Raw genomic sequence first — 27,824 nt, 5'->3', positions numbered from 1 at the left:
CCCAAAGCCCTAAGTATTTCTTTAATGCTTCCAAATGTAAAGTGTAAGTAGGAATCAGAACAAATTGTTCCCCCTCATTGAGGATAGTCTGCCAGGGCCTGAGGCAGAAGGAACTGCAGATATTCTAGGGGGAAACAACATCTAGGTAGCATCAGGATGACTAGAGATATGCTGTCAAACTATAGTATGCCACATGCTGCCCAGACATTTTCAGGGGCACTTTTTTGGGGGTAGGAGGGAGTCTCAGAGATACTCATTTGCCTCCCTGAGCTGGGCCAGAGAGTAGGACTAACTCCTGCGGGTTCATAATGCTGGAACCCTGGAGTCATTGGGTTTCCTTATCTCCATAATTCCATGGAGAAGGGAAAGGGGCTGATGGGCACTGCTTAGCTCTGTAAGGCAGCTTCTCTGTCCCCATCTGAATGGCTTCCAAGTGCCATCTGCCTGGACCGCAACAGAGACATACTTAAGGGACTGATCTCAAACTTGTGGATTAAAGGGCACATTTCTATAATTGGAGGAATCATGCGTCTTCCTCCCCCAGTCCTCACACATCCAGTTCACATACTAGTGGATCCCTGCTGCTGCCCAGAGCCCAAATAACTCTGGCTGAGGAATGTGGGCCTGGTAGGGACTGGAAATGTTGGGTGAAGGCTGAAGGAAGACTTTGACCAGAAAGAACCAGAAGACTGTGGATTATAGGATGGGGAACTGGCTCCATCAAGAGGCCAGCAGGGTGTTGGCAGTCACATCAGAGCTTCGCACACTGGGGAAGGCATGGCGGAGCTTCTCCATGATGTCTTCTAAGCACAGGCTGACATCTTGGCTCTTTGACCCCACATCATCTATGTTGGAAAAGAGAGATTTGGGAAGAGAACTAGAGATTCCTTGATGAGGACAAGGGGCTGAAGTGGGATGTGGCCAGCTGAAGGACAAACCTACAGCATTTGTGTTGTTCCAGCACAATGCCTAGTATATAGAAGGTGCTCAATATACATGTGTAGAATAAGCAAACAAATGAATCCATCAATAAGCCCATCATCCCCGAAGCTAAGCTCAAAGCCATGAGGAGAAACCAGTCCCAGCCCTAGCAGCCATAGAAGGGGCTGGGAGGAGCCGGAGGAACTTACCTGCTGCCTCAGTATCTGGAGTAGTCTGTCCCTTCTCCTGGGGGTGACTGCCTTCTGACTGCTGTGGAGAGGAAGCTAGGGATGAGCCTGCAGAGCCATTGCCATCTGGTTCGGTGGGTGGCTAGCAAGAGGTAAGGCATGACTTAAATGGCTTTGTTTTCCTGACCTTACTTTAACAGACTCCTGAGCTTAGAAGGGAGACCTCATGCCCATCTCTTTGCCCTTGGACTTTAAGAATTTTTGGTAGTGCCCCAAACAGTGGCTCTTCCTTTTAAGAAACTTCTTAGAATATTTAGTTACCAGTTACCTTCTTCCTTCGACAACATGTGTCAAAGGTTACCAGTTTGTATAAGGATGGCACTGCACCTAAAGGTCTCTTGCTGTCATCTTGGCTATAATTAAGCTATTTAAAACCCAGTTCTCTCTGAAAATATAGAGTTGTACACCCGATCCTCTGTTCGTGATATAATATCATATGTTAAGACCTCCAGGAATTCATCTAGAGGCTATCCTTGGAGGATCTGGGGAAGAGGCATGGGGTGGTATTGGTACATAGAGTGACAATACAGTTTACCCTTGAACAATGTAGGGGTTATGGACACCAAACCCCCCCTGTGTTCGGTTAAAAATCCATATATAACTTTGGACTCTCTCCAAAACCTAACTCCTAATAGCCTACTGCTAACCAGAAGACTTACTGATAACATAGTGAACTGTTATATATATTATATGTATTATATATTATATCCTCACAATAAAGTCAGCTAAAGAAAATAAAAATGTTATTAAGAAAGTCATAAGAAAAAAAAGAAAGTCATAAGGAAGGGAACATACACTTACTGTACTGTAAAAAAAAATCCACATATAAGTGGACCCACATAGCTCAAACCTGTGTTGTTTAAAGGTCAGCTGTGATAAGTAACATTTACAAAGTATTTACTATTCCTGGCATCGTGCTAAATTCTTTAAATTCATTGTCTCATTACATGCTCACAATTCCAGGAAGTTGATATATTATTATCCCTGTTTTACAGATGAGGGAACTGGGGATAAGTGAGGGTAAGTCACTCTTAACACCTGACAGGCGATGATTGGCAGAGTCACATTCAAACCCCAGGCTGTCTGACTCCATAGCTTCACTATATCACATATACTACTTCTCAAAGAGGAAAGGGACAAACATTAACAAAGAGCTCCCTTCCCAGAAAAACTCTTTTTCTCGGCCATTCAAACCTGCTTCTTTCTAGAAAACATCATAGTAGCAAAATCAAGGTTTCAGATGATCCTTTGAACTTTGTTCTTTCAATACCAGATTCAAATGTGTCATTGGAGAAGTGAGCACCCAGAATTGGCCGAGCAATGAGACATACCAGCCCCTTCCTTCCTCCACCTTTCCTAATTGTCAGCCCAGTTCTCTTTAGAAAGTCATCCAACAGCCACTGCCAAGGAGCTCTTTCTTTCTACCCCTTTGCTGTGCTCTCCAGCTCTCCTCCCCTCGGGGGCTGCTCTGGTCCTCTCCCACGCTTCAGCCTCACCTGCAGGAGCAGCTCCCTTAGGCGCTGCAGCTGAGACTCTAGTTGCTTGTTGTGGTCTTCAAGAATCTGCATGCGTGTCTCCAGGCGGCTCTTGTGCTGCCGAAGGATCCGGGCCTCAGCCAGAAGCTCCTCATTGTGGTGGTCCTGTGCTACCTCGGCAGAGCCTTCAGCCAGGGTGGGGGTCTCGGCAGCCTCCTCATGCTGCCACTTCAGGCGCCTCAGCTCTCCCTGGAGAATCCTGCCAATGACAGAGGAGTTAAGACCTATAGCCCTAACAAAGTATTGACTGTCCAGGTCCCAGATGTCTGCTCATACCTCAGTGTGAGCAACCTCTTTGCTCTCTCACCCCCACCCCCACCCTAGCTGTGTTCTTGGTTGAACAGCCATATCCATTTCTTCTCCAGCACATATGTCATTTACTCTGCCATCCTTGGGCCTTGGAGCAGAGGGAGCTGACATTTCATATAACAAATGTCTTAGGGCTTTGATGTGCTGTTTCAGGGATTAATTCTGACCTTAAAATCAGACAGAAACACAGTCTGCAAATAAATGAGGCATTAGGGCCACTGACTCACCTACTCCATTTGTAGATTTTTAGATTCCAGTGGAAGATGTAAACAAAAGACCACCCATCTTGCCTCTTCTCTCCACTACCTGCCTTTTTGGCCCACTTTGAACACCCATGTTGAGTCATCAAGAAACAGGTTCCAAAGAGATGGTCTACTTTAGGGGACATTACTTTTGCAACAGAACCATTCCCTCACCAATGTTTTCCAGGGCCAGGCCACTGCTGATCTAATACAGTGCTTCTCAAACTATCTGTAACAAAATCCTGGGGCGGGGGTGGGGGGTGGTTTTCAAATTACTGTGAACCAGTAAGTGGTCCAAATGCGTATGGCTAGTACATAGCCCATGCCACACATGACATGCCACACAAGTTCAGCAACACTCAAATGGGTCTATACCTTATTCAATGAAAAGTCCACTAATTATGTGCTTGGATGACATGGCAGTTTCAAATTGCTATAAAAGTTCCTAAAATCTTATTCTCTACTTATCTTGTCTTGAACCAATAATGAAAATTTGGCAGACCAGTCCTGTTCTGAGGACTTTCCACTCCAAGTAGTCTGTGAGCCAGCAGCATGGGCATTTGCCCCTCCCTGGGAACTGGTTAAAAATATAGAACTCTGGCCCCACCCCAGACCTGTGAATTAAAATCTGCATTTTACCCAGTTCCCCAAGTGACTTGTATGCACACTAATGTTTGAGAAACACTGTTCTGAGGAATTCTTTGGGTTTGACTGAATTCCCCCAAAGTGGCTTGGACCCTCCTTAGACCCCTACTGCCACCCATACTTTATGGACATCAGTGTCATCCTTGTAATCTTCACCTTCCCTCTGCCAGTCTTCAAACACTACATGCAGTGCCACTCTCCTCTTGTTTTATTACTTTCAGTAAGTGATAAGTACCTCTTTCCATTTCTAACACTGAAGATTCCTTGAGGGCAGAGACATGAATACTGTCTTCTGTAATTCTCTGTGTTTGCATTCTCTCTGCTTGCATCTACTGGGTACTTGAAAATATTTGGGTTGAGTTCAAAGGATTCAATTAATTATTATAATAGCTAGTGTTTACTGAACGCTTATGATAATCCAGGTACTGGCTAACACATTTATATGCCTGATTTCCTTTGAAATTCTACAAGTGACCCTAGGAGGTAGATACTATTATCATCATCCCTATTTTATAGATGAGGAAATGGAGGACCACAGAATATAAGTAACTCATTCAAGGCCACATAGCTAGGATGTGGAAGCATCAAGACTCAAATTCAAACTGTTTGACTCTCAAACCCACACAGATCTGTGCCATCACCATACCCACCGGTTCTCATCCTCTAAGTGTGCCAGGATCTTCTGTAGCTCCCCCTTGCTTTCTGTGGCCATGCTGCATGGAGCCTGCTGTCCAAAGGCTGTCTCCCGGTCTGTAATGGGGCTGGAGTGCCGCAGCAGGTACTGGTCCTCATCTCTGCATGGGTGTGGGGAGAGGAAAAGGAGGTGGCCAGGCATTGAACCAAGAAACATCACAGGGCATGAGTTCTCAGCTTCCAGCTCAGGCCTCAGGAGACATATGCTGGAAGATTCACTTCTAAGTCACATAGAAAGGGAAAGGCTATATATTCAGGTTTAAGAGGGATGAAAAAATAAGATGGCAGAGGTCATGGTTGAAGGTATAAGAGAGAGGGTTTTCAGGATGCTGGGGCTTCTGGGTTCTACCTAAAGCTCCTTGGGAAACAATGGGCAAATCATTTCCCAGTCTGTGCTGTTCCCTGACCGTATCCTCCTTTGCTTCCTCACCCACCCAGGGGCTCACTGCCTAAGTCCCAATCAGGGCCAGCAGCTTCTAAGCCTCCTGAGCATGCCAGGAATCTCCCTAGGAATAAAGGGCCCCTTCTCTGACCTATAGCACCAGGGAATCTCTCAAGTCACACTTCAGTTAAGTCCCTGGTGTCTCCCAGGATGTGGCACTAGATGGGGCTTTGGCATCTTGAGCATAGGATAATGATTCATTTCTGCAACTTTAAATGAGGGCATATTCTTCTTCCTTCAAAACTAGGCATAGAAAGATGGGAGCTTACAAGAGGAAGGGACCTGGGCAGATGGCAGATCCATCAATAGAGAGCTTCTATTACCAAATACTGTGCACAGAAAGCAGCTTTCCTTCCTCGGGGCTTCTAGGACCCTAGCCACCATACTCCCCCCACCATCTTGAGGATATATCCTTCCCAAATGGTGGCAGGGGGATCCCAAAGAGAATTATTCCTGGAAAATAAGCAGCTGGGAAAACTTACATGCTGTCATCCGGGGACAGGCTATCATTAAAGAAGGAACAATTTTGACTTTCCATCTCAGCAAGCCTGGGAAGAAAGAGCAGGAACAGAAGGGAAAGCAGGATGTGGGTCCTGTTTTCATCTCAAGACTCTCATCCCACAGTGGGATCATTAGCTTTGATGGCTGCCCCAACTGCCTTTAAGTGTTGGGCGTCACTGGCTGCCACATACCCCACTATGCACATCCCTCTGGTCTTGACTCCATTCTCTTTGCCCTGACTGAAAACCCCGTCCCCCTTAGACTCTTGAAAATCTCCCTCCTCCAAACCCAGTGGTACCTGCTGGCAAAATGCTCAATGCGGGAGTGTGTGTCAGCGTGTGGCAACATCGGGGAAGAAGCCAGCCTAGAAGAAAGCAGCAGACTCAGGCAGCCAAAGAATGGGTAGCTGAGCAGTCTGTTACCTTACAACAACCCTCCCCACCCCCTACCACCAAATTAGGGAGATGGGAAAGAGTTGATGGGAACAGGATACAGAGACTGGACTCTAATCTATTTCTCAGGCCAGATTCCTGTCAGGCCCAAGCTGAACTTCCTTGTTACTAGTCAGGTTTGCCTTGGAACATTCCTCTAGCCCATGCGGGACTCAGCTCCTACACAGCACATCCCCAGCTCAGCAAGGCCTGCAGCCTGTGCCCACCCACTGGTACTCACGTCTCACTGTAGTCAGACTCCAGCACTGATTGCACAGGCAGATAACCTCGCTGAGGGTGTTTGCTGAAATAATGCTTTGAGCGGAATTTGTTCTTTAAAGTTGTGGCAAAGTCCCTCATGTTCTCACTGGATGTGGTCTAGGGGGAGACAGGGCAGAGGGACTCACCCTAATGGCTTCGAAGGTGCTCCCCTAGAGCAGGGAACATGACTGGTAATCTAATCTTAGCCCCACTCCCAGAAAAATTTCGAGAAGGGTACAATTCGAAACTGTGAACACTGGTTGCCTCTGGGAAATTGGACTGGAGAAGTGGGAGCAAGGCTGAGGAGAGAGGGGGACTTTTATATTTTATACACCTCTGTATTATTGGACTCTTTTACAGTAAGTATATATTTGTTAATGCAGGAGGTACAGCATTCTCAGTCTCTCATCTCCAGCCAGTTATCCATGCATGATTTTTATAATATTTATTTTCTTTTTTTTTGAGGGTATTTTTATTTTTTTAATGTTTATTTATTTTTGAAAGAGCATAAGCGGAGAAGGGGCAGAGAGAGACGGAGACACAGAATCCAAAGCAGGCTCCAGGCTCTGAGCTGTTAGCACAGAGCCTGACTTAGGGTGCAAACCTATAATGTTTATTTTCAAGTGGTAATAAAATAAAAATAAAGGGCAAGCTCTCTGCTCCCACTGAGTCACACATGTTTCTGTGCCAACAGAATATGGAGAAGAGATGGTGATTTACAGGGATGGATTCTGGGGAAACAGGTTGAAAACTGGGGTGGTAGGGTGGGAGAAAGCAGTGGGGGGAGATGGCAATATACTTGGGACTTCGGGAGTATCCATGGGGCAGAAAGGGATAAAGGAGTTTGGGGAGTAGAGTTAGCTCAGGGAGCTAAGCATGGAGCTGTGTGTCCTGAATACAGCACAGGAGAAATTCTATGAGTGGAGTTCAGGAATGCTGACCCACCTGGACTCAGGTGGCAATGAAGGGCACAGTTTCCAATGAAAACCAAGTGGCATCTGGGGACCCAGGTAAAGAACATACCCTTTCTAACCTCCAAGAGACTGAGTAATTTGAGCACAAACCTTGGTATTGACTAGAAGGTATGGAAGAAATGACAAAGTAGCAGGTAAAGACCAGGTGACAGAGCAATTCAGGAAATTACGTAGGAAAAATTAAAGTAAGCAACGGGCCAGGAACTTCCTTTCTCTCTATTTTTTCCTGAAACTTTTCCCTGAAGGAAAAGAGTGAATGCTTTTTTTTTTTTTTTTTTTTTTTTTAGAAAGAGAGAGAGACAGAGACAGAGACAGAGAAACAGAGAGAGTGCAACTGGGTGAGGGGCAGAATATAGTTAGTCCATGCTTGGCAAAATGGATCAAGGGCCTAGAACCTGAGAACTGCCTCCCCCTCCTGCCCGGCCCGGAGGCTCCATACCGGGGTGTAATACTCCATGATGGGGTAGTGCAGCTTGTTGCCTTTGCTGGCCCTGCCTGTCAAGAAGCAGGTCTGGCAGATGTCCACGTTAAATTCTTTCAGACTCCGGTACCTTGGGGAGATGAGAGGTGATAGGACAGAGGATCCAATGTACCATAGTGACCTCCCCATTTTCCTAACATCCAAATATACACACACACATTAGTAGAGGGCGGGACATGGAGTCACAATGCACTCAACCTCCTATACATAACAGTGGCTTCATCCTCACTAGATAACTAGACTTAGTCTAAAGACCACAAACCTCCATGAAATTACATGCTCAGACTCCTAGGAAGTGTGGGGAATAGCATTGCCTCACCATCTTTTTTAAAAGGGTTGAAGTGGGAAGGGATAAAGAGCTCACGATGTCAAATAGCTTTCTTTTTTTTTTTAATATAATTTATTGTCAAATTGGTTTCCATACAACACTCAGTGCTCATCCCAACAAGTGCCCTCCTCTATGCCCATTTCCCCTCTCTCCCACCCCCTATCAACCCTCGAACAGCTTTCTAAACAAAAATAGCCCCAAAGGGTTCAGTCTAACAGGTACCACTGCCTACGTTGGAGAACTTACACTTCCAATACAAAGGCCATTTATTCTACCAGCCTTGGGCAAGTCGGCTAAGTTATTTCCAAAACTTGTTTATAAAAATAACTCTATTATTACTAAATATTGAATTGACTAGCCCATAAGATCCAGGTCCAAAACCTGGCTGAACTCCCCAGCCCAGACCTAGTAGTACACAATGGTGAAATGCCTGGACTTAGAGAAGTCAAGAGGATCAAATGTCTATTCCTGGATCTATACTAACCAACGGTGAACCTGGGCAAGTCACATTCCACGTCTGTGCCTCATTTACTTATAGAAAGCAGGGCAGTTGTAAAGAGAGTGCCTTAAGGCTTTAAAAAGTTTTAAAATTGAGCATTTTATGATGAAAGCCTGGAGAATGTAACCAGGGAAACTTCAAATGTCTTGCAATAAGGCCTTCTTTCTTAAGCTTGGTGGTGGATGTTAAAAATTTCAGGGATTTTCCAAGCCAGTTGTTAAATACAACCATTATAAAAAATTACTAAACTCACAATTAAGTAAATAATATTAAAAACAAAGGTAACACATGCCCAGAACCCAACACCTCCTAATTATTTTCCTATTATCTATGCACTTGAGGTTGTTTAAATCTATCATCTATGCTATAAATAGTGTACAACCATGCATCTCTTCTCAACCTCTTGTGGGTACCTGGACATCAGCCACAGTGGGAGTATTTACATCATGGAAATTAGCAAATACTACACATTAGGTTTTGTTTTTTGTTTGTTTGCTTTGCTTTCTGGGGAGTCAGTTGTGAACCATTTGCCAGCATACCATTTAGTACACAGGTGATCTTATATGTCTACTTAATATTCCCTGGGAGACAATGAACAAACAACTTCCCTTTCTGTGCTATTTCGCCATCCCACCCCCTACTTTTCTATACATTTTTTGTCAGTCTGGAATACTTCATAATATAAACTAAAAGAAAAGAAAATATTTCATCATTTCTGATTTTCTAAAAAGTTAAACATTCAGTAGTAGAAAGGATTGCAACAACATATAACAGCGTACCATAGATTAGCTGTAATTATATAATTATGGAATATGTACATTGTTTCATAATATATGATTTTATATGTAACATGGCCTATTTAACATTATCATTCTTGCAGGTATTGCTTTCCCTACCTGAAGCCCTTGATGGGGCACTGCCTACAGATAGAGCACTTGGTCTGATGCTTCACTTGCTCAGCAATGGTGACCCGATGCAGGACAGCCAACCACACCATGGATTGGGGCTCCAAGTTGACCCACTCAAGGAACTGTGAAGCTTCAATGACTGGCTTCCCAGTGCTCTAGGGAAACAAGAAGCCCAATGGCAATGAGTGGGGCCCAAAGTGTTCCTAGAATGGCACCCCTCACAGGGACAGGAGAACCAGCAAGGCCTGGGTTGGCCTATGGCCTATTCTAGAGAGGTGTACACCTACTGTCCTGTCCTAGTTGAGCTGGCACCCTCCCCAGTAGGACTCTGGACTTAAAAGCCCAGAGAACCCTCTATTTTGTTGTTCTGAAGAAACTCCTTTACATCTGAGTAGTTCAGATTGAAAGCCTCACTCGTAGTTCTCCCTCCCTTCCTCCCACCTTCCCTCTTATCATCCCTACCCAGTCCCATACTCACAAAACGGAAGCAACTACGGACACTGGGCTCCACGTTGCTGCCCCCAAAGGCTGCCACTTCCCCCAGCTGACGGGGCACCTGAATAGCCTCATGAAGCAGGACACCGAGGTGGCGCTGGTCACACTGGCTGCCTGAATTGGCTACTTGGCTGAAGAGGTCTGCTGGCCCCACCATAAGTCATGGCCAACCCCGATGCAGGAATGCCAGAGAATGGTGTGAGGAGAAGGAGCAGAAAAGGAAGACAGGGAAAGAGTACACAGACTTAGTTAATGACTTTTGAAACTGGAATACCTAAAGGTCTATCCCTGATCTTCTAGAAGCCCATGAGTTATAAAAAGAGCAATCTCCGTGTTCAGAGACAAAAAGCAAGACAGACACAAAGAGAGAGAGAGCATCAGAGAGAGAGAGAGAGAGATGAAGACAGAGAGCGGGCTGCATGTCAGACCAGTGCCAGACACAGATATGGCACTGCTGGGAAAACAGATTCTCAAGAAGCAAGATGAAGGAGTGTGGAGTTTAGGTGTGCCTGATCATGAGTCCCCTCCTGTTCACATAGCTCATGTCATCTGACACTACAGTAAACTCTCAACTCTCCACACAAATGGAAACAAACACTGACATGGATCATCCACAAATAGGAGATGATCACCTAATTGACTATGGTCTAATAGAACATAGTCTAATATGTGCAATAGACTATGGTACTCGAACATGGGCTATGGTATTCGAACATGGGCTATATCTGCCCTGTGAGAACTACCCCCATGCTACCGCAATCTTAGCAAAGCTCCTTCAGAGGTTCTTGTCTGTCTCATACATCACCTATGGCTTAGAAAATACTCAGAAGTGGAAGGCATATGGCTTGGATTTTAGCTCTGGGTCCATTACTGGCTAGCTTGTAAGACCTTGGATAAGTCATGAACCTCTCTATGCTGCAGTTTCCTCACTTGAAAATTGAGAAGAAATAATTACTATCCATTCCTTCTCAAAGGAATATTGGGAGAAATAAATAATATCATTGCTATGAACATGCTTTGCTATGTCTCCTTCCCTTTAAAGTTTTCCCAGGCCACTGTTATCCCTCTTCTGTGATCTAATATAGCACATATCCTTTGCCATTCAGATTATTCTAATTAACACTTTCAAAAATGCCTTCTGTGTACTTCTATCTCCTCCTCTGGACTATCAACAACCTAAGGCAGGGACCGTGTCTGACTGGACCTTGTACTCACCACATTTAGCACAACAGTCAACACACATTAAGCACTTGACAACTAACACTGCTGCTGCAGAAAAGTACAAAAAGCCATACAGAAGATGGAGGATGGAGGGGAAAGCAAAGGTAGTATAAACCAGAGAGGTTAAAAACTACAGAAATGCATACTATTCACCTCCCAGATATTGGGGATTATTGTGCCCTGCCCATGTAATCACATGGGACGTCTCTAGTAGAATGTGTGACATGGCTTGAGATTCAGACTAGGGGAGGGCTGAGCCTGATAGGTCACAGGAAAATAGCACTAGGAAGTCAGGCCCTTGGATACCCCAGGAAGCCAACTCAGAGCTTAGTCAACTAATTATATTAGGTCAGAAGAAGTCAAAATCCTTGGAGTAACACTGGAAATAATAACAGGTCTTAGACCCATCTTAGCCTTTGACTGTTGTAAGTTTTTGCATTAGCCTGGACCTCCATTAGAATGTAGCCTGAGTAGTGCTCTGCTGAGTCATAAGACCTACCTTCTGCTTATTTTCACCCTTCCTCCTCCTATCACGCCTCTCCCTCCACCCAACTCCACTTCAGACTTTGGAGTTGTACTCACATTGCAATTTTTCCTTTACTTCAGTGCCACACAGGCATGCAATGCCGGTCTTAAAGGACAACGCCCGCATCTTTCCACTGCGACCACTAGGTTTAAGAGAAGAGACTGAGAACATGAATATATGTAAAGGGTTAACATCTTAGCATTAATTTCCCTGGCAGACTTTATCCCAGCAGGGCTCTGTGCCAACCATGCCCCAAGTTGAGCTAAGTCCAAGTCCACTGTGGGAGTGACCCCTTCTCACAATGCCCACTTCAGATATCCCATTGGATTTCATCCTGGAGGCTTCTGGGGGGGGAGGGGTACAGGCCCTTACCTATCAAAAACATTGAGGAGCCAGTTGAGGCTCATGTCCACACAGAGTGGCACATTGACCAGGATGCCTCTTTCCTCCTCCAGCCGTTCATATAAGGCCGTCAGGCAGTGAATGACCTCTACCACATCCATCACTTGCTCACTGGCCTGCAGATCATGCTCATTGAAGATCTCCAGGGCTGTGGTTAAAGTTACCAGGTCCACTGGGAAGGAAAAGAGAGGGAGAGTGGCCAAAAGTAGAACTCCTAGGACTACATGAGAAGATAACACCACTAGCATCACCAAATTTGACTGAATCTCCAGACCATCCATTTATAAGTATGATACAAGATTGCCCTTCACCAAGATCCTCATCCTGAAGAGGGAGATGGCAGTGAAAGGCCACGGAAATTAACCCCAAACATGTATATACCCATATGTTCTTTGGCATCAGTTTCAAGAAGATGGTAGGATGTGAGTAAATTCACCTCCTTTGTTGTATTAACTCCCAAGGAGTCAAATCCCATTTTACGTTTCTCTGTCTTTACACACATTTCAACAGCAAACAGGTTTGTTCATGAACCTTGTTCTGAGAACCTAGATACCAGTTATGAAGGCTCAGGTATGTCTGGGTAAATGTGACATGCCTCAAGAGGACTTTCTATTTATCTGGAATGATGGAACCAGCCTAGTCAGACATGCCTGGGCCAGGAAGACTGAATGGATAGCCTTCCTAAGAAAGGCCAGAAAGCACATTTTATCTATAGCCACATTGTCCCCTAACCACTGGCACTTGCTTCAATAGTTCTGCTACATTCAATAACCAACTCCAAGATGGCAAAAGAACACAAGCCCCTGATGGCTCCAAACCTTGGGCTGGACTACTTCCTGCCACAAAACAGTTGCTTGATTATCCATGCTGGGCAGGGAAGGGACAAGGAGGAGGATAGTTATGGGTTAATTTAGAAACAAGTCTGGGGCTTGGAAATAATGGAAGGCCCCTGGAAAGAGCAGGTGCCCACAACCAGCATACTCCAGCTTTTGGAGACAAGCCAATCAACAACCCTGGACAAGGTGGAATCAAAGTGGAAAACAGCTAGGAGATGAGGAAGAGTGGGAGTAGGGTGAAGGCTGCGGGGAAGTGAGATGGGAAACTTACAACGCAGCGCCTTCTGGACTCTGCGTAGCTTCATGGCAGTGCGGTAAGCTGAGAACTTAATGTTGTTCAGATCAGCTACAAATAATGGAAAGAGACACACTCAGATCAGGGAAATGCAAATTAAAACCACAAGATACCATATTACACCCACTGGATTGGCAAAAAAAAAAAAAAAAAGAAACAGAAAGTGTTAGAAAAGATGTGGATAAATGAGGACCTGCTGGTGGAAGTATAAACTGATACAACCATCTCAGAAAACAACTTGGCAGTACCTAGTAAAATTGAACATTCACATATCCCACAACACATCTGGCTACATATCCTAGAGCAGTGATTTTCAAGCATTTATTGACCAAGATGCACAGTAAGACATTCATTTGATATCACCGTCCAATATGTACACCCTATGTGTGCATGTATAAATAAATGAATCACAATATTTCAGGAGATAATACCTTACTAGATTTTTGATAAAGTAAAAACATAACAAAATTAATATTGAATATGATTCTTGCAAAGGATCTGTTGCACTTTCAAATTTCCTAGTCTGTTCACAACACACTGAAATGATGTTAGACCTTTAGACTGAAAAACGTGCACATGTGCACCAGAAGACATGTACAAGAGGTTAGCAGCACTGTCCTTACTAGTTCCAAACTATAGACAACCCAAAAGTCCATCAACAGTAGACTGGATGAAGAAGCTGTTGTATATAAAATGGAACACTCTACAGCAAAGAAAGTGAATGAGCTATATTCACATGCATCATCATGGATAAAATTTGCAACCTTAATGGTGAATCTCTTAGTAGCCAAAACTAAGGCACACGGAAGTCATATTCATCATAGCCTGGACAGTGTCTTTCAAAGCAGGTCTGTAAGAATAATTCCCTAATGTGATGGTAAAATGGTCTAGGAGGAATGTAGAGCCTCCAGTTGAGGGAGGTGCAGAGGAGAAAGGAAGGAAGGCCACTGGGTAAATGACAAGGTGCCCCCTTCTACCCCCACCTGTTTGTTGAATGGAATTCCCTTCTGTTCTTACAGGAAAAAGGCAGCTATATAGATCTCCACCCTATACAGGAACTCTGAATTCTTACCCAGGGTTTGGTATAACTCAGTCATCTTGGGATGGTCCCAGCAAGTGGTCTGAGCCTGGTGGCTACAAACAAAAGCATCAATAATACCAGGGTCCACACCACCCCCCACCCTCCCCACACACATATGCGCTTCACTCAGTGATAGTTTGGATGCAAGGAACTGCAGGATCCGAGGGTGGACCATTAATATCCCAAAGCACCTTTCCCCAGGCAGAATCTTGAGCTCTTGAGATGAGTAGGAGGAAAAACTGGACTGGATGGAGGAATCCCAACAGATAAGGAGTAACAGGGAGAAAAAAAGGATAGGCAAGGGAGGAGGGTGGGCAGGTGAATGACCCACTTCTAATTCAGATGGTCACTCACTTGATGTAGTAGGGAACTTTATTGGGTGAAATTGCTCTTTCCCAGGGAACCTGCACAGAGGCTGGTAAAGAAGAGAAAGAGAAAGAAGTTGGCCACTAATACTTTTTAGGTTCCTGTTGACTCCCCTGCTCTATCCTCCCAAATAGGTGGTTAAGTCCAAAACAGGGATGTCTGACTTGCATTACCAGCTCTTAATAGCCCCTGAAGGTGGGGCAAGACTAATAAACGTACTTCTCTTGCTGATGTTAGGGCAAGGGAAGAAGAAATTGTCACTGATACCCTCATGTGTCAATGATGTGGCAAGGGCATGAAGAGGACTATCTGGCCTCAGCCACCTTGATGATCTCTTCCCTGGGCAGCCTGCCATTTCTACCCATTCAGCTGCAGTGCTGCTAGAGATATGAAGTGGACTACTTTCCTGATGGGGCTCAAAAACTTTCCCTCAGAAGGCCAAGCTTCTCAGTCCTATGGGACAATGGGGAATGGTATTGCCCATTTCTTTCTGGTGAGGAATTCTGGAAAAGGATGCCCTTCTCTGCTCCATGTCTTTATCTTCCAGATGTTTGAGGAGAGGCTAAGTCACCTGGCAAACCTCCTCACTGCAGTTTCCCTGGATACAAGAGCCCTCTATAGGTATAGCTGCATGCCAGTGATTATTTAATAGCAATAGTTCTAACTGCCATTAACATTTATTGAGTTCCTACTATGAGCCAGATACTTTGCCAAATGCTTTGTGTACATATCTAATTTTCACATCTGTATATCCTCACCATCTCCACTGCTACCACCCTTACCTGGATCACCATAATCCCTCACCTGGATTATCACCATGTTGCCCTTCTGCTCAAACCCCTCCAAAGGTTCTCAATTCCATTCAGAGTAAAATCCCAAGTTCCTACCATAGCCTACAAGGCCTTCAGTGCTCTGGCCTCCTGCTACCCTTTTTGATCTCCCGCTTTCTCCTCTCCATATTACTTCTACACCTGCCTCTTTCCTGTTCCTCAGGCATACCCCTTCCTTGAGGTCCTTGAAGTTGCTGTTCCCTGTGCCTGGTGTGCTCTTCCCTCAATTATCCACGTGGCTCATTCCCTTGTCTCCTTGAGGTTTCTGTTCCGAGAGCTCTCAGTGAAGCCTTTCCTGACTACCCTATTCAAAATTGCAATGCCTCCCTCATTAAGTCCAACACTGCCTTTTCATGCCTTCCCTGCTTTATTTTTTTTCCCACAGCACTTGTCACCAATTTACCTTATATAGATTTTACTTATTTGTTTATGTTCTGGCTTCCCTTACTAGTGTAGAAGTTCTATAAGTCTAAAGACTTGTCTGTTTTGTTCTCACTGATGTAGCTCCAGTGCCTGGAACACTACCTGGCCCACATTAGGTCTTCAATAAATATTGTTGAAAAATTCAAGTTATTTAATATTCCCATAACCCTATGAGTTAGGTAATATTTTCTCTTCTTTTTTCATATGGGAAAATTGATGTTCAGAAAGGTTAAGCTATTTTCTTCAGGCTTGCACAGCTATTAAGTCAAGGAGCAGAGGCTCAGATCCAGGTCTCTCTGATTTGAGACCCTGTCCTTTCTTCCACTATACTGCACTGCTTTATCCTTACTGCTTCTTGGATGCCAAGATATATTGGGCTCCTACCAGACCCCCAAGGGACATGAGTAGACTCTCTTGTAAGGTATCTGCGGTTCTGGTAAGTGAAGTCTAGTTTGTCTCACGTACAGGAGAGGAAATGCTGAGACCCAGGCCCAAAGTCCCGGTGGGCATCCTGGAGCTGCTTAAGCCTCTCGCCAACTGACACCTATGGAAAGAGGCAGAGTGAATTCATTCCAGATATTTAGTGTGAGATTTCCAGGCACCTCCAGAAATCTTTGTGAAGTCCTTCACAAGCTAACTCGTCTCTGGCTCTAGATCCTTCCATGGCTCCTAGTGCTTCCACATCACTCCCAAGGGTCAGAGAAGAGCATTCTTAATTACAGGCCGCAGTCACTTCTTATCTGACCCTAAATGCCCACATTTAGACAGGCCCCTCTCAAATCTTCATTTCAATTACTTCCTGCAGCTTAGAGGTTGAGAAGACTGTTCCCTGGCCCCAAATGCTCTACTATTCTTTCCCCATGGAGGTCCCATCCCACTTTAATGCCCCTTCACTTTCTTTTGGCCAGAAGAAGATTCTCCCAAGCCTAGTTATATCAAAGCTCTTTCCATTGGCTCACTCCAGGCTTCTCTTCTACCTGTAGCTGTTTCCACCGAACATTGATCTGCTCCAGGGCGCGGGAATTCTCCATTGACAAGTGTACATCAGAAATGGCAAGTTGATGGGCCAGATCATTCACCAATTTCACTCCATCTTTCATAGGGGAGAATTCTTCTTTGAATAGCTATAGAACCAGGACCCAAGTCCCACAGCAAAGAGAAAGTAGGTAAGAGCAACCATTAGTCATTCATCTCAACTACTCCTTCTTCACTCAGACTTTTGTTTCAATAGCACGATCCAGGTGCTTGCTATTAGGCCATTTGGATGAAGGTGAGAGGGGCCACTGTCCTTATCCGCTTCATTTTTTACTCTCAGAAAACACAAGGGAAAGAGAAGACCGTTAAAAGGACAGAGGAGACTCCAGCTAAACGGGCCCCAAAATCCAGCACATAAACTGGAAAAGGCTCAGTTACAACCTGGGACAACAATGAAGCTTCAGTAGCAGGGACATGGTCTGGGAGGAGTGTCAGGTTTCAGGGTGGACTTTAGCCAGGTTAGGGGGCCTGTATACCTTAAGAGCCTGGATGTGCTCAGGGAGTGAATCAATGAAGAGATCCCCAATGGGCTCCCAAGTGGCTCGGACTCCCTCAGCCTGGGTCAGAGTATTGCTTAATTCCTCCATTGCCCCTTGGATCTCCAATAGCTGCTCCAGAGTGTGCTCAATGTGGCGGTGCTGGTCGACACAGCGGGCTGTCAGCTTCTCCCATAGTTCACTGGCCACCGTTGCCTGCTTCCACACAAAGCGGCTAAGGTTCTGGATCCGCTGTCTGGGAGAAGTATCTGTAAGAGCAAGCAGGAAGCCAGGTCAGGCCAACCTGGCAGGGGCAGCCATGGGAAAGACAGAGGCAAAGATATACCTCTGTAAAATGTTCATGTGCCCCTATGTGTATATTTAGTTCTATGCGATTTACCACACATGTAGGTTCATGGATCCAACACCACAGTCAAGAGACCATGTTGTTACTTTCCACTTGCTAAGAGGATTTCTTCATATTCTTAAAAAAATGGGCAAGGTAAACAGTGAGTAAAATATTTTATTTTTTTAATTTTTTAAAAATGTTTTTATTTATTTTTGAAACAGAGAGACACAGAGCATGAGCCGGGAGGGGAAGAGAGAGAGGGAGACACAGAATCTGAAGCGGGCTCCAGGCTCTGAGCTGTCAGCACAGAGCCCGACGCAGGGCTCAAACTCACGGAGTGTGAGATCATGACCTGAGCTGAAGTCAGACGCTCAACCGACTGAGCCATCCAGGCACCCCAGTGAGTAAAATATTTTAAGAGGCACAGTGAGGCAAATCATCCAGAGTCCTATGCACATGACCCTGGAATGCCATTTTGCATTAGTGTCTGCTGCCCACTTCCATCCAAAGAAGGGAAGTATTTTATGCCTAGGAGAGGTTAGCATAACTTTCCCAGCTTTTCTATCTAGGCTCTTAAATTGTAGGTTTCTTCATCCTCCCCTGGAACTCCCTTCAGAAGTAGATTCAGACACCCAAAACTCCAGGTTAATTGGAACTGTCCTGCTCTCTTTTGAACTTGTCCTATCTGAGGCCCATTGGATAGTAAATTGACTAATAGCCTCCTACTGAGGGGCTGGAAGTAAACTGAGAGAGTCAACAGCTTTAACAAAGAGGTCAGTTAACAAAGGATCCTTCCAGGCTATTCATAGCCAGTCTTGAAAGGTTGAGAACTCCTTCTGGAGAAGAGGGCTTGCTGGGCTACCCCAAGAATCCCACCCTGCTCCCTTATTTGAACCTAGACCTAGAGTGGCCTACTCTACTGAGGAAAGGGACCAGAAGTCACCACAATAAAGACCCACAATAAATTTTCTCCTGAAATGTCATCACCTAACTTTTTAGATTTTAAAAAGATTTTTTATTTTCTCATTGATTAGAACATCACTGCATGTCTCTCTATGTCGGAATAAAGGAGTACACTTTTTATTTTATTTTATTTTATTTTATTTTTCTTTAAAGGAGTACGTTTTTAAAGGACATACTACTACTTTTATTCAGAGTCAGCTCAATGCATTTGAGTCTTTTGTTTTTTCTTTTTTATGTCTCATTAGAACGCCACACATGATGCTCCACATAGTCACATACAGCTTTGAGCCACCCATTGGTCTTCCCTGCTCCAGGTTCTGTTCTCTTTGCTTTTTCATTTTTCTTTTTCTTTCTTTTTTTCTTTTGTTCTCTTTGCTTTTTCTTGCAGTGTGAACCTTGCTCCTTCCCAACTTTGGACTCCTAAGAGAAAATTATTCTCCTAGATAATAGCTGAGAAACTGAGTTTGGGGAAGGATGGAAGGTGTTTAGCAGTTCAAGAAGAAGGTAAAAGAGAGGAAGACTACCCACCTTTGCTCTCAGAACGAGGCTCCTCTAATTCCTCAAATGGGTGCTGGGACAGGAAGGCCTGAGCTGACTCCAGAACAGAGTAGATATAAGGGCCCCGAGACTTGACATCTTCCATAAAGGCCTATGAAGTTTAGCAACATGGTCAATAGGGAAGTAAAGTCTTTAAACTGCTTCAAATTCTATTCTGCAATTGACAACCTTTCTTCCTTAGTGCAACTTGATCCTGTAGCATTATCATGCATCTTTGGGCTACCCAGACATAAAAAGCTGCAGTTCCTCTCTATAAGCAGAAGAGTGACTCTGACATAGGGAGATCTATTTAGTATGAAATGGGTCTGTATATGCCACAAGGTAGAGAGAAATGTAAGGATTTGGTGTTGAAAATCTTGGTTCTCTGGAAGACCCAGAAATTCCCCAGTAAGGGGCTTTAGAGAAATCAAAACCAGACAGGAAGGATTTATATCATAATTTTAATTAAAATTTGTCGAAATATAGAGAAGCGTACACAAATCAAAAGTGTACAGCTCGGTGAATTTCCATAAAGTAATTCCATGTCTGTAACCAGCACTGAGATCAAGAAACAGAACTCCACCAGCATCCCAGCAGGTATACTCAAGGGCCCCTTCTGGTCACTATATCACCCCTTCCCCTTAGGTAACCAGTATCCTGACTTGTAATACCACTGATTAGTCTTGCCCATTTTTGAACACTTTGCATAAATGGTATTATGCAGTATGTACTCTTTTTGTACCTGGCTTTTTTTCACTAAACATACTGTTTTTAAGAGTAATCCATGCTGTGGCATTCAGTTATAGTTAATTTTTTTTGCTGTACTGTATTCCATTCTGTTTCCACTTTTTAAATTGATATATAATTGACATAGAAGATTGTGTAAGTTTAAGATATACAACATATTGATTTGGTACATTTATATTGCAATGTGATTGCCACTGTAGCCTTAGCTAACACCTCTACCATGTCACATAATTATTTCTCCTACTGCATTCTGTATTCATTTTTAAGAAATATCTGTTGTTAATTTCTGATTATAAGAGGTAATATATGTCACAGAAATCTTAGAAACTTCAGAAAAGCATGAAGAAGAAAAATTAAAAAGAACTCTAATTTTGTCACCAAGAGTTAACCATTGTGGGCTTTGTGATATAGTTCATTCTTATGTTTTTGTATGTGTGTATACATGTACACACGTCTATATTTGTTTTTGTACAACTGAGATCCACCTGTATATAGTTTTTGTATCCTATGTTTTTTTTCACTTAACATTATATTATGTTCATTTTTCCATGTCCCCACTGAAAATCAGGGCAGGGTTTTAAGAGAGGTCAGTATTTGATGAAAGGGCCAGGGAGAAGAGTTTTGACTTACTCTGGTGGTGTGCTATCCAAAACCCAGTAAAACTGTATCCAGCTTCCTGTTACTTCAGATGTCTAAGCAGAGGTTAAGTGCTCATCTGTCAGAACACTGCAGAAAAGCTCCCTTCCCAGCTGAGAGGTGACACGCCACAGCCTCCGTAGTTCAAACCTACCGCATGTGTCTCCTTCTCCTGTTGCACCAGAGCCACATCCCCTTGCAGGGGCAGCTGAGCTGACAATTCCTCATCTTTCTGGCTGAGCCAGTCAATAATCTCTTGGAGAGGGAGCTGAAGCTTCCCACTGTGGTCTGAGAAGGCCTCTAGGCGAGCACTGCACACAATGCAAAAGACCAGTGATTTTCAACCTTCTTTTTAAGTGGCAAAACACTTTTTCCCCAAACACTTGTGTAGAACTTTAATATATATAAAACAGAGTAAAGAGGAGCTTCTCTGGTTGAAGTAGGAGGACGCCCAGAGCCCTCCATCTTACCCATCCACAGAGGTTCCCAATGTACCTTTGCATGGAGTACAGTACTAAAACCAATGGGTAGGTCCATGAGTGGGGAGGTGTGACAGTGTGGATGTCAGCTAATTCAGTTGCTTGCCCAGCATCAAGCTGGGAAGGGGAGGAAACTGAACAAGGGCATTAGGGGTGACAGCTGTCTGGTTACCCTCTTGCCCTTGAGGAACTCAAACCATGCCAAACTACTCATCAACAGAGGCTTCTCAGAGCCTGACCTCTGAGTAGGAAGAGGATACAGTAAGTGAAAGGGCAAATGAGGTGACTGAACATGGGTGCTCACTTGTGTGAGGACACATACAAATATACATAGCCCGAGGGTCCCAAAGGACGACAGCACCAGAGGCTAGAGATTTGACATATGGAAGGAGAAAAATGCATACACTATAATCATCTCTGTAAGCCATCCCCCACAAATGAACCATGAGCTGAGGACCAAGTGGTAGGAAGCTAGAGGCCAGCCTAGGTACAGCTATCAAGACCATTCCCCTTAGCTGACAATAACTATTCATTACTTCCCTACTACCTGGACCAAACCCTTACCTAAGTCAGTACTTCCACTAATTCTCAGAGCAGTGACCTTATGAGGTAGGTACTACTATTGCCTAAGAAGGTTAAGTAATTTGCCCAAGGTCACACAGTTAAATCACTGGTATAGCTATGATTTGAACTCAGGTTTATTTGATCCCAGAGCCTGCATTCTTTCAACTTCTCTACACTGTCTCATTCCAGCCAAAGCCTACCAAAAGCCAGGGGTTTGGGCTTTGATAATAGGGAGTGGAGAGGAAAAGTGTGGGGGTAGGTTATACAGAAGGGTAGGGAGAAGAGGGACAACTGATATAGGAATTGCCTTCATGCTCATACAGATTTGCCTTCAGTTTGGGGAGGAATAAGTGGGCTGATAACCAATGGATGGGAGTAGAAGGCATAAAAGGATGGGAAAGAGAGCAGATAATATCTACTGAGATGGAAGAAGGACAGTTATGAGAAGAAGAGGAGGAAGGAGCACACATATCTTTCATTTATACATGAGTGCTTTTAAGTTCAGAAAGCATTTTCATATCTTATAAGAATCCTTACAACACTGTGAAGTAGTTAGGAAAGTTCCTTCACTCATTTTTGTTTTTGTTTTAAAAAAAAAGAGAGTAAAATTCAGATAACTTAAACCACATATCCAAGGTGACACAACTACTTTAAAATGAAGCTCAGGGGGGCCTTGGGTGGCTAAGTCGGTTAAGCATGGGACTCTTGATATGGGCTCAGGTCATAATCTCAAGCTTCGTGAGATCGAGCCTCTTGTGAAGCTCTGTGTTGACAGCGTGTAGCCTGCTTGAGATTCTCTCTCTCTCTCTCTCTCTCTCTCTCTCTCTCTCTCCCCCCCCCCCTCTCTCTCTCTCTCTCTCAAAATAAATAAATAAATATTAAAAAAAAAAAAAACCTTAGGCTCAAATCCAAGCCTCTTGACTTCTGACCCAGGGTCCTTTCCACGGTCCAGAGAAGGAAGTGGAGAAGTAGATGATGAAGCTGATGAGAGGATGAGAAGTGGATGATGAGGCTGACACAGGCTGAGAGGAGAATGACAAGTTGAAGAAGCAAAAGGAGCCCAACACCACCCCAGCCATTTGCCTAAGGCTCCTGTTTCTAAGGGCCAGGCCTTACCGGAGGTTGTGAGACTTTTTTTTTATTTCATTCCAACACAGATTCATGGCTCGTGGTTCGAGGGGTCCAGCAGCACCAACAGACCCGTTGAATAGCTTTGGGCTTAGGCAGGAAACCCCAGCACCATCCTGAGGAGGCGCAGGGGCAGTAGCAGCAACTCTAACCTGGACAGAAACATAGACATCCTGCAATCCCCAGAGTATGCCACACCCTGGTCTGCACCAAGCCAAGGATGGGACAAATGTGAACAAGGAGAGAGAAGCGCATGTCCCAGGGTATGTTTGGGGGTGGATTATTACTGTAAATTCTGCCAAGACTATTGCCCAGATGGGATTCTGGAAGTATTTTCCTTAGATAAGAGCAGCTCAGAATTGCCCAAACACTGGCAAACACAGCATTCAAGGTAAGCTGTAGGCTCAACCTCAGTGTCCCACACTGAAAAAGAAAAGAAAGCTGAGGGGCTGCATCAAAAGATTCAGGGAGAGAGAGTAGACCAGCCAGGGAAAGATATCAGTAATAGATGTCCTACTTCTCAAATAAATCCAGGCCTTGATGCCCCCTCTCCCTCTTCCCCACCTGCATTTTCCACCAGTCAGAAAGCCTGGAAATAGTCCTAAAGAGTACTGTTCATCTTCCATGGGTTGAGAGAGAACTAAAGCCATATTTTTGACCCTGATCTCCAAAGGATGCTGACCAGAGTCAGCAGCCAAGAGGACCATAGATCCTGCCAAAGGCTTCCCTTGAGCCCTAAATCTCAGAGCCCATCACTTCTTCACCCTGCAGGGAATTACAAGGTTTGGGGGAATGAGGGTTGTGCTAAATAAGTTAGCCACCTCTAGCACACTGCCAGGACTGCCCAGCCAAAGGCAGAAGGGAATTGAGGGAAGGGGAGTTTGGATGAGGAAATCTCAGCCTGTGCTGCTCAGTCCCAGACTTGGGAAACCCACCTGTCTGCCCACCTGTATACCTGCTTGCCTTTTGTAGAAAGAACATAGTTCTGTTGGTGGCTGAGACTCTTCTAGTCTCCCTTTCCCCCCAAACCATACTTCTTTCCCACACAAGACTCTTCCAACAATTTGAGAAAACAATCATCCCATTAAAACCACAGCTCACAGCCACACACTGAAAGGAAGTGAGGGAGCAACCAGGCTCAAGGGCAAAGTTCTGAACTCAGTCACCCTATATTCCCATGAGGTGACCCTACCTGTGCTGCCTGGGAACTCCACTGCAGGATTAGGCAGCTCCATGATTATCCTTCAGCTTGCTTCCAGAATCAGTGTCTGGAGAGCCACAGGCAGAATCCTGACAGGCTCTAAGCAGGCTCCCTCAGGGAAGGCTGGCAGAGCTGAGCCAGGTCAGGAGGTGGGAGCTGTCACCCTGTTTGTTTACTGACCCCCCAGGAATCTAGAGGGGGCGGCTATGTCAGGGCTCAGCTGGTGAATCAGAGCTTTGTCCCTGGGGAATTCCAGCTCACTCCCATCTGAGCCCACCACACCGGGGCCAGGAAGGCCCTCCCAGGCTGGCAAGGATTGCGGGAGTGGAACTGGGCATTCCATGGTGTTGAGGAAGGGCATGCAGAAGGTAGTTTCTCTTGATTTATTTTCATTTTCTATGGAAGACACAAAGGACTCACTGCGTCCAGGCCTACCCCTCCCCTGAGGTGGAGTAAAGGATCAGACCACTTTGGTGACAAACCTCTGGTAAGCTATTTTCCCCAAGGCCTGGCAGAAGGATGGGCTTGGAAATAAGCCTTGTCTTTAACTAAGTGTCCTCAGAAGCAGTGAGGAATGTGTGTGGCACACCTGGGGACAGAGCCACAGGATGGTAGGATCAGGAAGTTGAACAGCAGAAGATTCATCTGAGCCTACTATGAAAACAAGGGGGTGCTCTACCTTACCTTTGAGAGGCAGAGAGGAGTGAAGGGAGAGTCATTATCCACCTCCTCAGACCTCTCACTGCACTCTAAGGTTAGGGGGAAATAGATTTTTCTATGGGAATCCCCTTGAACCTCTGCAGGGGAGGGAGAAGGCAAAATGGAACTCAGTAGCTCTGTACAGGGATCCAGTGCCAGGGAGGCTCCTGTGCCCTGCTTGTGTTATCCTGGGCCACTGGCCTGTGGGGTAGGGCCCCTTCTGGAAGTGGTCACTCTTCTCTCTTTCAAGCAGACTTGCCTGGGGGAAATGTTAACATTCCCAAGCTAGGCCCCCACTCTTCGACACTGAGGGAAAACAATTCATTTTTACCAAAAAAGTGTTCTGTTCCTATCCTCATTAATCTCCCACAGAGTTTTCTGGGCTTTCCACAGTTCCACATTGTTTCCATGCTGAGGCCCACCTACAGGAATAGTTGGAGCAGCTGCCTGACCCTTTCTGGGGGTCTGGGGTGGAGCCATTCTGGGTGGATGGGGGATGGCAGGGGATGACAGGCCAAGAGCAGGCTCTAGTTCTGGGTCACAGTTTTGCTTATGCTGGGATAATTGGGCTCAAGCCAGTCTCACAGAATCCCCTAGACTGAGAGTTAGAAATGGCTCCTTGTAACTCAGCTACAACCAAGTTGTCCTGGTTCTGAGGGAAGCGCCCATGACGAACTTGGCTCCACCCATATTAGGTTTCATTCTCTTCAGACTTCTTCTTAGTTTCCTAAATCCCCACTTGGCCCCCTTACTATACTCCCTCACCCTGTTCTCCCCTCCTAGTCCTCCCTTATACTCACAAGTACCCCTAGCACAGCCAGGCACACAATAGGCAAATAATGAATAACGACATTTTTTGCTACCAATGGCCTTCTACTTCTGGATTTTATAGCCAAGATGTTTGTTTCTCACTCCACTCCCCAGAGGGCTCTCTCCTTATCTCTTGAAACTTCAAGACAAAGTCAGGGCCATAGGGAAGGGAGAGAAGAAAGTGGACAGTGGCAGAGGAGAGGGGTGGTTCTCACCATTCTCAATCACAAAATGAAGCCCTAGGTCCCTCTGTCTAGGTGGTGAAATTTGGAGGGGGTGGACAAATGTGCAGGGCAAGCCTTTTGGAAGGGCCCAGACTTCTCAATCCCTTGACCCTATGGCAGTCCCAGTCTGGGAAAGGGGTAGGTACACTGGGGAACTCCAAGTTGGCACTTGCCTGAGAATATGTTAGAGGCAGCAATTTCTCTCTGGTTAGATGTGGGAAGACAGCTCAGGAAGACCTGGATGTCATGCCTCTCTGGACTTTTCCTCATTATTCTCTTCAAAATGGACTCCCCAGCACCCACATTTTCCATCCCCGCTGCCGTTCTCCCTCCTTCCCTCCTCCCTGTATATTTAGCTGCTGTCTGCACCCCCAGCAGTGACTCAGCACCACAGCCCATCTGTGAGATACTAGGAGACATAGTACTTTTTCACACCCTTATGGCCTCTGGACCTCAAAGCATTGTAGGACAAGCCAAAATATGTTTATGCTTCCCCCTTGTCCAGTCAACTTTCCCATGGACCTCCCTCATTGTCAGTGAAGGGGGCTATCCTCTTGGGATTACTACCTCTCATACATCCTCTGCCCATCTACCAACATATATAGGCAGGAACACACAGTACCACCATTCCACTCCTAGGGGAGGAGAGAGAAAGGAGAGACAGCTATGAAGCTACAGGGATTCTGCCAGGAGCTGTAAGACTAAAGGCTTGAGAGGAAGAGCCCATGGAAGGAGAGAGAATATTCTTCAGGTGCAGAACATGAAGTATTCCATAAAGAAGTTAAAGCAAAGGAAGATCATGCCTTGCCCTAGGTGATACCCTGAAGGGTTACACTCTTCTGGGACTTTCCTTGGGAGGTTAACATGAAACTAGTCTCCCTCAGCCATTCTTGGCCCTTTTACTTATCCAGACCAACACATCTCTTTGCCCCATGCCCCCTATAAAAGGCTTCAAGGGAGCCCCTGAGTGACTCACTTGATTGAGCATCTGACTCTTGATTTTGGCTCAGGTCATGATCTTACACTTTGTGGGTTCAAGCCTCACATTGAGCTTGGCACTGACACTGAGGAGTCTGCTTGGGATCCTCTCTCATTCCCTCTCTCTCTGCCCCTCCCCTGCCCCCACGTTGTCTCTCTCTCTCTTTCTCAAAATAAATAAACTTTATTTTTAAAAACCTTCATGAGTGATAAGGGATGAGTCAGAAGGAGGTCCCATGCCCTCCAAACAGATTCATGTATATAGAGAGTGTCCCATAGCCTTAGGAAGCATGGACACCCACAAGAACACACACAGATCCTGTGTCTACCCTTTCTCCACAGGACTTTCTTTTGCCATCAGCCTCTTACCTGAGGCTGCAGGCAGGTGCTACGGAGGCTGCTGCTGTTATGGAACTGGTCAGCTGCCCGCCATTCATGACATCGAGGGAGGGTGTAAGGGCATCCCTGCATGACCATAGGTTGCATCAGAACCAAGGCTCATGGGGGGAGAGAATGGGCAGTGCACCAACTGTTGACCATAAGCACCTGGAAAAGTAACAAGGACAGATTTAGAGTCAAGACCTAGAAAAGGCTTATGAACCCAACACTTACCCAAGGGTACCTTGACCAGTTATGTAAATAAGTATTAAAGCTTACTGGTCTACCCAATAGTTTTTCCCAGGCCACCATGTACCATAAGAGGCTTTATTTAATTATTGACCAAAGAAGTATTTATTGTTCATCTATTGTGCTTTATGCTAGAGACACTAAGATGATTTGCTATCTGAGATCTCAGAGCCTGAGGAAGAGGGTCAGGGAGGTTGCAGGGTGGGAGGAGGCAGTCATATAAGCTCATAAAATGCTTATGTGGCAAGTGTTATAATCGAGATTTGACCAGAAGGCTTGGTGAGCACAGACTTGGGGACAACTAACTCTGAGAATGTGCAAAGATTTCAGAGAAATTGCATTTGAGATGAGTCTCAAAGGACAAGTAGATGTTTGTCTATGCAGAGAAGGGGAGTAAGAAAGAAGGGTCTCCCCAGTGGAGGAATGCACCTCTGTAAAGGTGGATATCACAAAAAAGCATAGCATGTTCAGAGAACAG

At 45.2% G+C, this 27,824-nt stretch overlaps 1 protein-coding gene across 1 annotated transcript; it reads right to left on the bottom strand.

Moving 5' to 3' along the window:
- DRP2 (dystrophin related protein 2) lies at positions 1–27,264 on the bottom strand. Its single transcript, XM_049644061.1, has 22 exons — positions 27,089–27,264; positions 22,796–22,959; positions 20,791–20,947; positions 19,245–19,365; positions 17,405–17,673; positions 16,871–17,017; positions 16,359–16,437; positions 14,629–14,689; positions 14,266–14,327; positions 13,170–13,244; positions 12,033–12,234; positions 11,717–11,802; positions 9,897–10,054; positions 9,407–9,573; positions 7,642–7,753; positions 6,209–6,345; positions 5,835–5,900; positions 5,518–5,583; positions 4,551–4,694; positions 2,666–2,903; positions 1,131–1,251; positions 1–845 (listed from the first exon to the last, which is right to left on the bottom strand). The coding sequence occupies exons 1-22, from the start codon at positions 27,203–27,205 to the stop codon at positions 721–723; spliced, it is 2,874 nt and encodes a 957-aa protein (XP_049500018.1). The 5' UTR covers positions 27,206–27,264; the 3' UTR covers positions 1–720.
- Positions 27,265–27,824: the final 560 nt, after the last annotated feature.

Source organism: Panthera uncia, chromosome X, assembly GCF_023721935.1.
Source record: "Panthera uncia isolate 11264 chromosome X, Puncia_PCG_1.0, whole genome shotgun sequence".
NCBI classification, from domain to species: Eukaryota; Metazoa; Chordata; class Mammalia; order Carnivora; family Felidae; genus Panthera; species Panthera uncia.
The sequence above is the reverse complement of the archived record's forward strand: the minus strand, read 5'-3'. Positions and strand labels throughout refer to the sequence as shown.